A 13,059-nucleotide genomic window follows, 5' to 3' on the forward strand; every position below is an offset into this window, starting at 1 on the left:
CTGAAGGAGGTAATAGCTTTTAAGATTTAGATTGTTAGGCAGCCACCGGAGCTACTCAATTGCTGCCAAAAGCCTGAGGGACTGATTGGTTTTCATTTCTTTTCCATGGGCAGACTTGGGAGCAATATTTGAAATACCCTGTCATTTTGTGCACTACTACTTTCCGAAATTAATTATGCCTTGTAGCTGTCTTGGGAAGAGAAAGAAAACAGAATTCAGAGCACCAGTAGAAAAGTATTCAGTAAAGCTTTCCTCACAAAATTTAGGGTAGTAACTAAAAAAAACAAGAAGTCTGAAAACCCTGTTTATCCCCAAACATTTTGTATTCATTTTTGCTACACTGCAAAGGCAATTTTCATCTCTAATTAATCAATCAAGGTCTCAGAAAATCCTCTAGGAGTTCAGGGTTTCTAAAGGATGGGAGCTCAGTGTCCCAATTCAGAAGAATTTGCAAATTGACTTAAAATAGTGACTAAGGGTGGAATCCTTTAATTCACAGTAAATCACCTGATCTTGATTCACACGCTATAAAAGAAGACTGTCTGGTTGAAGAAAGAGAATTACAGTATATCAAGGGGAAAAAATAAACTATCAAAAAGAGAAGGAACAGACGATCCTGCCTGATTCTGTCTACATCTATGATTGGGCTCCAACTCCTATTGGAGAAAACACTGCTTGATTCAAAGCATTGATGAAAAATTTAACATATGCCTTTTAATTATAACAGTCTCTTTGCAAATATGTTACCATTCCAAATTTATGATTTTTAGTTTACAGAAAAATACACTTGTAAATGTACTTCTCAGACCCATAACTGAATATGAAATTATATTTCAGCAAGAACAATTAAGTTTACTTATAGATATTTCATATGTTAAACAATTCAAACAGAATATAGTACTGTAATATATTTTGTTTGAACTCTTAATATAAACTATTTTTAAAAAATGTAACAAAAAAGGTTGTAGACCAAAGCACGTTCTACAATCGAATCTCCTTTCATGTGAATCATAGCAAGGACAATTTTTAAAACACAGTTTGTGCTCAATGGCATTCAAACTAGAGTAAATTAAGGAAACCACTGTATTTAATGCATGAACAGAAATCAAACACTAGAATAAAATTTGTTAATTGTACAAGACATAGAAGCTGTTTGTGACCATCTTATAGCCCTGCCTGTGGCTGTTTGCTCCAAATTCAGCCTTTTTAAATGTTTGTGGTTGTACACAGTAATCAAGTTTAAAACCAAAACAATTAGTGCATGCTTTCATATACTTGAACTTCCATTCCTTTGCATTTTGAAACACCTGTTGTTTAGCCGTACAATGAAACCATGGTCTCTCTGAATAACAGTGGTAAAAAGAGGCAAAGAGGAAAAATATATATTGTAGGGAATGTATCACTTCAACACTTAGCTAAAAATGTATCAAAAATCAAAATAAATATCACAACACTGGGAAAACCCCTTGAGTAGATCCAAGCTCTCACTCATTGTTGCCTTTGCAACAACTTATACAGGCAAAGAAAGGAATCATGGTTTGCATGACATGCGCAAAGGTAATATGTTGTGGGTTAGTAAATTTTCCCTTTGTAATAAGGAATCATAAAATCTGATATTTATGGCAACAGCAAACACTAGCATTTTCTGTTCTCTACTATGAGCAGGCAGTGAAGTGGAATGAAGGGTGGGAAGTGGTAACAGAATGTGGCTAATTCTTTTCCCTATTTTAGATGTACTTTACAGTGAAAATGCATTCCAGCTGCATTCACCCATTTTTCAATACAAAACACAAAGCTTGTGTCTGTTGCAACCTAGAAGATGAAAACAAGTCCTTTGCATCCCAGTGTAACCTACTTGTAACAAGGTTGTAATTTATTCATCTTTCAAAATTACAACTGCTTGAATATATTGGAGATTTCAATGTAATTGCAAAAACTTTCCTGGGTTGTGGGATGGTGATAAATTACATCAGGCAACAAAGAAAGAACAAAACTCACCGTCTGATTCAGAAGCTGCCCTGAAGATCAAGTAGCTGCTTGGAAGAGGTTGAGTGATTGACCCTACATTCTCTCCCTTTGGACCCTGGAACAATTTGTGAAATGAAAAGAAACTTTCTTTACCATGAATGTGTATGTCAATGTTATCTTCTTTACTTGGCATTTTCAATGTTATTCTTTTTCAGTTTCAAATAAGTGAAAATTATACGATCATCCTTTGTCTGTTAACTGGAACAAGAAGTTTAAAATAACTGAAGCAGACAAATTCCGACATCTGAGAAACATGGTTGCTATTTTTTAAAATCAATAATTAGTACATCATCAGACATGCCTATTATATTTAAAATGGAGCAGTGACTAACACCTTAATGGGAAATGATCAGAACAATCACAAAATTGAATTAACTAAGGTTAAAATTATCAGCAAAGTGTGTTTGGTAGGAGGATTAGATCCTTGCTTTGCACATATTCATATCATGGCAATATGCCAAAATTTAACTATTTCTATATAATAGAATATGGAATCAACTGCTCATGTCTCTATACAAAGATTAAAAATAGTTTTAAGTGTAAAACCCATTCCCTTTTGCAAAACACATAAACCTATAGCAGCAGATATTCATAAAGCCTCTTCAGTGCAAGTCACATATCTTGCATGAACATGAATTTCATGTGATCATGAACAGAAGTCAGGCTTAAAACCTGACTTGTGATTGAAACATTGGAGAATGCCCTAGACTAGGGGTATCCAACCCCTGGCCAACGACCATAAAAACAAGTGTACATTACATGAATAAACATGCAAGAAAGAGGCAGGTGGGAGGCTGTGTTCTCAGCATCTTTGTGTATACACCACTCATGATTAGTGTTTTCTATCTTTTTATACCTATGATTTTTCAAGATAGACCAGCATGCGGGCAATCAATTGCCCAAGAGCAGAAAACAATTCTACACCTCTCATGTCACTAGACCCATTTCTCACCTAAAAAAAATTAGGAATATTTACTCAACGAACGCTGAAAGTATTCAGTTGAAGATAATGGAAGCCATATGATGAGGTCAGAAAAATTATGCAACAAAGAAATGTATCCAATTATTTTTGCAGTATTTCCTCTTGATAACTGGAATCAGTTTCTGAAGAATACTCAACATTAAGAGGTTTGATTCTGAAGACTAGAAAGGACTGTATAACCATTAACTCTGCAGTAGTTTGAAGGGCTCTTAAGGTTTTTATTTGATCATAACTTAAACTCATAAAAACTGCTGTACTGGTTATTTCTAGTTTATTCATAATGTAAAAGGGCACTGAGTAGTTATCATGGTAACCCTTTAGGATCCAGGCTTTCCTCATTCTTCTGGCACCTCATGGATAAATTGAAATCAGCCTTACAGGATACATAACATAATGTATCTTTTCTTTTATGTATACTGAGAATATTTACACCAAGACAAATTCCTTGTGTGTCCAATCACACTTGGCCAATAAAGTATTGAATTCTTTTCTTTTCTATTCTATTCTATTTTATAACATGAGAGAATATAGTTACGTTGGAGGAGATCTTAAACCCATGCTAATGCTGGAGCTGCAATGTAGTTTCCCATTTTGAAACTACAGGTAGTCCCCGAGTAACGACCAAATTTATGTTGCTAAGTGAAACATTTGTTAAGCGAGTTTGCCCCATTTAATGATTGTTCTTGCCACAGTTGTTAAGTGAATCATTGCATTTGTTAAATTAGTAACATGGTTGTTAAGTGAATCTGGCTTCCCCATTGACTTTGCTTGTCAGAAGGTCGCAAAAGGCCACATGATCCTGGGATATTCCAACTGTCATAAATGTGAGTCAGTTGTCAAACATTTGAATGTATATCACATGACCATGGGCATGCTAAAATGGTGATAAGTGTGAAAAACCTTTTTCAGTGCCATTGTAATTTTGAATGGTCACTAAATGAACTGTTGTAAGTCAAGGACTATCTGTATATGCCAGTTTTAAATTCCACCTTCTTTTGTTCTGTTTCAATATAATAGAGATTTTAATGAATAATTTCCTTTTCAGCCTAACTGTCCATCAAAATATGCTTCAAGTTGTTCCAAGCACATCCAAATGATCTTTATGTTTCTTGTGGTAAATGCAATATAGGACTGTGTTATATATACGAGTGTGTATGGTAGCATTATTCTAAGCCCCCCAAAATCTAAGAGGGGCAGATCAGCCTAGTCAACCATTGTTCACTGGGGTATAGGAGAAAGATACACCTCCACAGATCAGTTACCCTGATCTAGATCACCTGGGCATTTTACACACACACTGTTGTGGCCTGCCGGCAGCTGACGGAGCTGGCAGCAGAATCAGACAGTAGCGAGGAGATTGGGGAGGAACCTGGGCTGGATCTCGAGGCTAAGGAAGATCTGAAGGAGGGCGCTGCATCAAGGGCAGAGATGGGGCCAGGGCAGGCTGGCAGTCAGCAGCTGCCTTCAGACTCAGGCAGCAGTGATGCGGGGGAGCTTATGGAGCCAGTTCCCAGCCTGAGCATGCGCAGCTCTAGCAGAAGACAAGAACAATTGAGAAAGCAGGGTCGACTCAGGAATCAGGGATTGCTCCCTCCCATAGGACATAAAAGAGGAGCAAACAGGCAGGAAGCAATTAGTTCGTTTGCTCAGAACACAAGCTTTGAAAAATTCTGTTTGACTCTGTGTCAAGTTTGGCTTTTCCCTGCATCTGGCAGATAGTTCTCTGGCCGCATTCCAAGTGTGGTAAGGTGGGTGTTTATCAACATTCCCCTGAAAGACTGTATGTGAAGCCTTGTGAATGAATGTAATTCACAGCTGTGGAAATAAAAGAGGTTTTGCCAGGATTAAGATTGTGTTCTACGTTTTCTAAGGAAGCCTAAGTCAGAACACACACACCTCGGCCACATCCAGCCCTTTGGGTGTCTCTGTCCAGGCAGCCTGAGGTCAACTGGAAATTATTAATCAAAGTGAGCAAGTGTATGCCATACTTGCAATACAACTGCATTGCTTTTATTTTGAAGGTGACTATTTTTTTCCAATTTACCTAGGGATACCTTTACAGATCCATCTTTTATCTTCCCTAGAAGTTTGTTTATTCCCTTCTTTTTTCCACTTGTTGATGAGAGTCCCAATATAATACAAAACCATATACTAGAAAAACATGCTTATCATTCACTCCAAAGAGGAAAGCCTACCAAGCAGTAAACATACAATGTTTCATTATGGCAACATTTGGATTCCCACATAATCCCATTAACATGGTTTGAAAAATTTTGGTTCATCTAGTGCCTAGGAAGAAAAAAAGCCAGATAAGCATCAGGCTTCATTTCAACACTATGTAAAAGTTCCTGTCTTATACAACGGTATTTTAGAGACAACTGCAATAAATTTAAACCAGATAGATTTATATCTCACTTCTATTTCCTATGATTCAAGGCAGCATAATATGTTCCCTCCTTCTATTTTCCCTGAAACAATGTGAAGTAGGTTGGCTGATAAAGTGCCACTCAAAGTCAGCCAGTTGCACTTTTAATCCAACACCACACCAAACCAGTTCTTTGAATACACTGAGGTTTACTGTGATATATGAACGCAGCAAATCTATGCTTTAATCCCAAAGTTTATATTAAGAGCAATAGCTCTTAATATTTTCTTTAATATATGCACCCTTCCAAAGGTGGCTGAACTCATGACAGGCAGCCAATATGACCAATGGTAGAAGACAGTAAGAACTGTCATTCATCATGTGCACCATCCCTGGTTTAATGCCGGGTGATAATCTATAGACCCTATCTAAAAAGACTCCTCCTTGCTGTTATGCATAATCTTGAATCTGAGTTTAAAATCGTCAACTCATTGTCTTTTTACTGTTAGCACTAGATTTATTTGGAATTTCTCTCTCTAACTTCCAAGTTCAGGAAACAATGCTGTACACTCTCGTTCATTTTTGTGGAAAGCAACATCATGTATTTATGGCATATAACAGAAATGTAATTTTGTTATTTGCCTATCTATAGCAAGCGAGCAATTTTAACTCAGGGAAGCCAATATTCCATTCTACTACTTTCCCTTTAACCATCTTCTTCTTCTTCTTCTTTTTCTTCAGCGTTTGTCTCGCGCTCGGGCGAGGTCCGCTAATGTCCTTAAGTACTGCTTCCACACCTCTCTGTCTACCACGTATGTCGGGTCTGCCTTCGCGATCTCTAGATCGGCCTTGATCGTGTCCATCCAGCGTTGCTTAGGTCTACCACGCGGTCTCGCTCCTCCGACAGTCACCTTCATTGCAGATTTGATGATAGATTCTTCCTTGGCGCGGCTCACGTGGCCGAACCATCGTAGCCGGGACTGCCTCATGACCGTGGGGATGGGCACGACGTTGAACCGCTCACGCACTTCTTCGTTCCTGACGCGTCGGTAGGGGTGAGGCCTACACTGACCATCGGAGCATTCGCATCTCCATTATCTGGAGTCTGGGCTCTACAAGGCCTTTCTTCAGGACAAGACCAGCGAGAAGCTCTGCGAATACAAGGCGGCCAAAAAGGCAGCCAAGAAAGCAGTAGCGACAGCCAGAAGCTCCCACTACAATGACATCTATGAGAAGCTGAACACGCGAGAAGGCGAGAATGAGATCTACCGCCTAGCCAAAAGCAGACACAGGAAGACCCTGGACATTGACCAGTTTCATGGGATCAACGACGAAAGGGGAAATTTAATCGTGAACCCCAGAGACGCTGCCGAGAGGTGGCGGCAATACTTCGAGAAGATCTCCACCGAGGAGTTCCCACATCCACGAACCCCGCGAGGTGACCCAGTTGAAGGCCCAGTCTCAGGCATTTATGCCAGCGAGGTCACCGACGCCATCAAGGCCATGAAAAACGGTAAGGCAACAGGACCAGATGACATCCCTTTAACCATCCTTCAAGGCAAATTTTCTTAATTTCATAAATCATTATACAGTACTTGGCATTTCTCCTGGTGAGAGACTGTGGAGAAGCTGGGAAAGGAATGGAATAAAGAGTAGGCACTCAACAATCAAGAGAGAGGGTGAGTCAGCCCTTGGCTGTCAACTTACTCTAGGTGCCAAGAAATCTGGAGAAAAGTGTTCAGATCACTCACTGAGCTTCTGCTTAATTAACTCTCTATAAAGCGAGGTGGGAAATTCTTCTTACAATTTCTAAAATTCTGTATTTACCCCAAATTAGCATTAAAACTTCCTTACAAGAATCTATTCTTGCCTCACCTTCTTTGGTCTTGGCTACCTGCATTGGACTAGACATTCCTGCCTTTACAATATTAAAAAAGAACTCACATACAGTACATTAGCCAAATCCTTACTCAATTACTACAGCTGGAATGCTGCTAGCAATTTCATGGTGGAACTGGGATATAATAGGGCAGGTAATCTAGTGTTTCCCTGGCATGTTATTCTCCAAATGACATCAATCATCACCAGCCACTATCAAAGATAAGGAATGAGAGAATTGTTTTCTATAATAACAGGAACACTTCAGATTACTCATTTTTAATTCCAAGCAAATTCCACTGAATTCAATAGTACTTATACCTAGGTTCTTCAAGGAGCTGAATAAGTTAGACATCTACAATAGCTCATTGTACTTGATTGTTCATGCATTTAGCAGATAAATTCATTCTAACTATTGCCTACACAGAAGTGACTTCAAGCCCTTATTTATCTCATTTTTAAAATGTCAGCATCATTCTTCCCCTGCCACATTCCTTTAAAAAAACCGTATCAAGAAATCACTGAATGTTTCTTACACTCAGCTCCTACATTATAACTAGGGAAAGAGGAAAATCACAAGGCAAGCTGTCATATCTTATTAATGTCAGCAGTAGCATTACAAGCCACTATACAGTTGAGGGATGAACTTTGCAACTCTTGCTCAAATTATCTCTTATGTTACCATAGAGATAGCTTTAGTTTCTTTCACAAAATCATACAGTAAAAGACAGCATGCACACACAGACCTGCCCGGCCTTGGCTGGGGAGGACAAATACACTGCACTCACTCTCTCCCAGAAATATCATTAAGTCATTAAAAAATAGGTCAGAAAATATACAGCTTCAGCGATTTGGATCATTTCTCCACCAAGTCTTCTATAACAGGGGTCTCCAACCTTAGCAACTTTAAGACTTGTGGACTTCAACTCCCAGAGTTCCTCAGCCAGCAAAGCTCTGGAATTTGAAGTCCACAAGTCTTAAAGTTGCTAAGGTTGGAGCCCCCTGTTCTATATTACCATAGTTGGTACCTCTCCATTCCATCCGCAAACTGCAAAATCAAGCTCTTCATTTGATTGGGATTTGGACTAATAAGGCCTGGCTCAAACTATCCCATTGCCACACAGGTTTATGTAACTCAAACTGTATGTATACAATGCTTTGCTTAAGTAAACTTTGCCAATGTGGTTTGCAAACTACAATTCATAGTTTAGCATGTGGAAGTCTAAAAACTGTGGTTTACTCAATATTGATAGTGCAATTTGCAAGTTCAGTCACTATCTCTCCAATTTAGCCTCTCTTACAAAATCACATGACAGGTTAAAGTATGTTACTCTATGTCATGATAGTTTGGTTTTGGGGAGTGGTGGGATTATTTTTAATTGTATGCTGCCCTGAATTGTTTTGCAAAGGTGTCTATATATAGCATATAAATCATTCCATCAATCAATTCATATAACAATATAAAATTTCCTTAAAGGAAAACAGAAGTAAAAATGTAAATACAGTAATAGTTGTTTGGATCTGCAGGAAAGGGAATACAAAATCCCTGTTCATGTAGATAATTTATAAACTATAGAGCAAAGCCTATGCTTTGAATCGGAAGGATTAAAGCTGGATGGGAAAAACTACATTTGACTGCATGTCATTCAGATACAGAAGAGCAGAACCATCCCTAATCCAAAGGGACCCATGGAAGGAGCTGAATCTTCTGAACCTGCTTCAGCTCTTTGTGTACCTTTCTCCAAGCCCAGCTCTACCAACTGCTGCAAAACAATCGTTTTAGACCAAACGTGCAGACTTCAACTCCCAGAATACATGCATGGCTGGGGAAACTTGGGAACTGAAGTACATGCATCTTACGAGTTAGTTGCTGAGCTTGAGAAATACCTTGGGCGAAGTCTTTCCCACTGGAAACCTTAAAGTAGAAGAATAGTTCTCTAATGGTGTTGCTTAGTTTCTGGATTCCCATGGAAAGCAGGTAAAGTCTACATTCAGTTTCCCTCTCTTACACATCCCCTCTGATGTGAAAAAATAAGAGTGCCCTTCCAAGCAGCCCTTGCTCTCTATGTGAATGGTGTTGATGATAGTCACCTAACAGTTGGGTTGGAAATATATAAACCAGGATAGTAATTTAATACTGTATCTTTAAGAGAATGCTGTAAGTGTGATTGGCTGAGGTTCCTCCAACGGCCATAAGATGGAGCCAGAAACCTTGTTTGTCTCTCCTTGCATTTCCTGTTTTGCCGTATTGCCTGATCGTCGTTCTGCTTGGATTGCTGTGAGTCTTGCAACTGTTAGCAAACTCCATTTACTGAACTTTGTTTATGGTACTTGACTTAGTTTTTGGATTATCCCTGGACTGATACTAACTGCTTTAACCGTGTATGGATTGTTTGTTGGACTTTGTTTACCCATTTACTGGAAGTAAAACCTACATATTACTATTCAGTGTATCTGTATGATGGTTGTGTGTTATTCAACACCACTCTCACTACGTTTCCCTGAGTGCACTCATTCTCCTAATGGGGAATACCTCAACAAATGGGATCAACACAGGAATAACATATAAGAGTTTGTGACTAGGTTGGGCCTTCCAACTTCTTTAGAAATAAAACACTTTTGAAAACAAAAAGCAATTCAAGCAAAATATGCTACCAAAATGAACCAAATGAGTTTAAAAATGATTTCTACAATCAGTGAAATGATATAATTAGCAAAAGCTTTGAGGATAACAAAAATGAAGGGAGACTGGAGTAATATTAAGAGCTTCCTCCTCAAATTACTCCTTGCTTAACATCCTTTCATTCAGTGATGAGTCAACGTTCAACAGTATCCCAAAAAAGGACTTAAGATTACTCCTTAAAAATTCAAGCCATTGTAGCACCACTGCAGTTATGTGAACAAAATTAGAGGCCTACTTGCAGATAGCCACATCCTCTGTTGTGATATGATTGTTTCTTTCAAAAAAAAATAACCAAAGAAACAATAACAATAATAATCGGGTAACATGACTGACTTTTGGCCACTGGCCTTCCTACTGTTGCCAGTGGCCACCAGCCCCTGGCCCTATCTACCACCACTGCAGTGCCCGTCACATTTCACGCCACTACTATACCAGCCACAGACTTCTTTCATGTCAGCAGAGTTGGGACCTTCTTATATACACCAGTCAGGTCCTTCTTATGAAAGTGGAGGTCCTGGGCGGGATATACAAGAGAAGCCCCAGCTGGTACCTGAGAGACAACCTGGGGTAAAAGTAGGCCATGGCTAGTACAATACTAGTGTATTGTATGGCAGGCACAGCAGCTGTGGGCAGGGCTGGATTGCAGGGGCAGCTAGCATCAGCGAGTACACCAGCAGTCAAAAAGGCAGTGATGGAGGAAAGGAAAGTAGATAAGGAGAGTTGAGGTGAAGCAGACCGATAACTTTTTCCAAAAATGGCTTGGATCCAGGTAGGTCCTCACCTGATGACTACATGGGATTCAATCAACAAAAGCAATTGCAAATGCCATCACTAAGTGGAGTAGTTATATGATGTTTCACTTAATGACTGCATCACTTAGTCACAGAGTTGCCAGTTTCAGTTAGAGTCGTTAAGTGAAAATTACTTGTACACAAATGCAGGGAGTGGCATTACCAAGATCCTTATAAAGTTAATGAATTGGTCCATCGTTGTCAGTGATCATCCAAATACTAACCAATAGCTTAACATGACACTCAGGGAGTCTCAATCTATACAGCAGTTCAAATATACACAGTTCTCATTCTCCCTACCTGAGATGGTACCTAGTAGTTCAGAAGAAAAACCCAGCAACCATTTGAGAACAGTGGCATTTTAGAATTTAATACTCCTACATCAGGGGTGTCAAACTTGCGTCGTCACGGCATTGTCACATCACGTGTCACGACTTTTTCTCCCTTCGCCAAACCGAGCATGGGCGTGGCCAGTGTGTGACTCATTCGGCCCGTGGGCCATGACTTTGACAGAACTGTCCTACAGGAACGGGAACAGTATGATTTTCATTTTAATCTAAGAGTTAAAATTTACCAATGAAGTTCATTTCCTAACAATATTTTTGATATAAAAGATACTATTTGGGGGGGGCAGGAGGGGGCAGATCAGTCAGTAGGATTTCATCCGGAGGACTACTAATCCATTCTGACAGATCTCCAGTGAGAAACTGTACAGTGCTATGAAGGCAAAGATTTCCTGTTCACAAAAAGCTTCTGGAGCCTGAATGAGCAGCGCCACATTAATCTAAAGTGAAAATCCTCCTCACAGGGTGTCTGCTGCCAGCCTGCTGAGTTGTTAATTTTATCAATGTGCCCCATACAAGTGTGTGTGCTTCAGGGACACTCCTCTAGAAGAGTAAGGCACGTATTAATTTCCACACCTCCCCAGAGCTGGCAAGGCCACTCTCATTAATCACAACCTGGACACAAATCATATTTACTCGCATCCTAGGGTATTTCATTTCTTGCCTATATATAAATAGAAGTAGCACAGGCCATTGGGCAATAATCTCTTTATTGTGCAGAAAGGCCTGCATAATGTCAAAGGTATTACTGTAACGGAGATGGCTTTCTATTAGACAAGACTGACTGAATCGGGGGGGGGGGGGGAGAGAGAAATGTCATGTTAAGTTCTGATAAAAACAAGAGACTACCTAAAATGCTCAAGTTATGGATCAGGGGTGAAATCCAATGTGGCATTTCTGCTGAAGAAACTGTTTCAGAGAATCACTAGGGGCTGGGAATGTTTCCACAGCCTGCAGAAAGCTTAGCTTTCTAATTTCTTAGCATGGGATTTTACCCTATAAAACCTGACTGCATTCATATAAATGGTACTATTGTGGTGAAATGTTTAGTTCCTTACAGGACTTCCATTGTTGTTTGTTTTCTGCTGATAAATATCCATGGTTTTTCTCTACATTTCAGTATAGACTGTGTTGGCCTATATATCTACATACTATGTTAATCACAATTTGCTTAATCATGGTTTGTTCCATAAGCCGCAACTGATTGGGAATACACATTATACTTTATTAGCTGCATCTACCAATCACAATATCTGGATATGAACATCAACCAAAATCTATTATAATTTAGTGTGAAGTCACCCAATGCTACCTGCCCTGTCTTCCCTATCTTTACACAAGGAACTTTATACAAGGAACTTGGGAAACTCCCCACTTCAATGCACAAGGCACTCTTCCACAGCCAGTTGTCAAATTCCTTGTAGCTTCTATTGAACTTTTGTGCCACTACAAGTGCCCTCATGGCTATCTCCTGTAATTTCAATGAACAAGGAAGCTGATCAACAGGAGAACCCTGACTCCGTTTTCCTTATTTCCTCACTGTATCTTCTTTTGTGACAGAATTCCTGTGACTGTGAATGAGCATAGATTGAGATGGGCAATGAAGGTGCAAAGTGTTCTGATTCTAGAGCAGGGGCGTCAAACTCAAGTCCTGCAGGCCAGATCCGGCCCATGAACTGCTTAGATCTGGCCCATGGGGCTGTCCTGGAAACAGTGAAAGACCAGCCCATGGTGCCTCTGCCAGCAAAAATGGAGCCTGGAGGGGCCACACATACCCCCCACCCCAGCTCCGTTTTCAGCTGCAACAGCCTTCTGCAGCCTCTGCCACACATTTCCCTGAGGTCACACATAACCCTGGTGCAGCCCTCAGTGAAATTGAGTTTGATACCCCTGTTCTAGAGGCAGAAGTAAGAAAATCCAGAAGTCACTTCATCATTTCCTCTGAAACAGAAGCTCAATCAAATCTTAATCAGCTCAGTTTTTTAAGC

At 39.8% G+C, this 13,059-nt stretch overlaps 1 protein-coding gene across 4 annotated transcripts in view; it reads right to left on the bottom strand.

The window, feature by feature from the left end:
- The window catches only part of OSBPL5 (oxysterol binding protein like 5), a 146,475-nt gene that overhangs the window by 27,718 nt on the left and 105,698 nt on the right, over positions 1-13,059 (bottom strand). For all 4 annotated transcript variants that reach the window (XM_087920276.1, XM_026706539.2, XM_026706538.2 and 1 more), the window contains exon 7: positions 1,999-2,083. In XM_087920276.1, the coding sequence (XP_087776402.1) occupies positions 1,999-2,083 (85 nt within the window). The remainder of the gene's footprint in view (positions 1-1,998; positions 2,084-13,059) is intronic.

Source organism: Pseudonaja textilis, chromosome 1 (assembly GCF_049901715.1).
Source record: "Pseudonaja textilis isolate UNSWEBS1 chromosome 1, rPseTex1.2, whole genome shotgun sequence".
Taxonomy (NCBI): domain Eukaryota; kingdom Metazoa; phylum Chordata; class Lepidosauria; order Squamata; family Elapidae; genus Pseudonaja; species Pseudonaja textilis.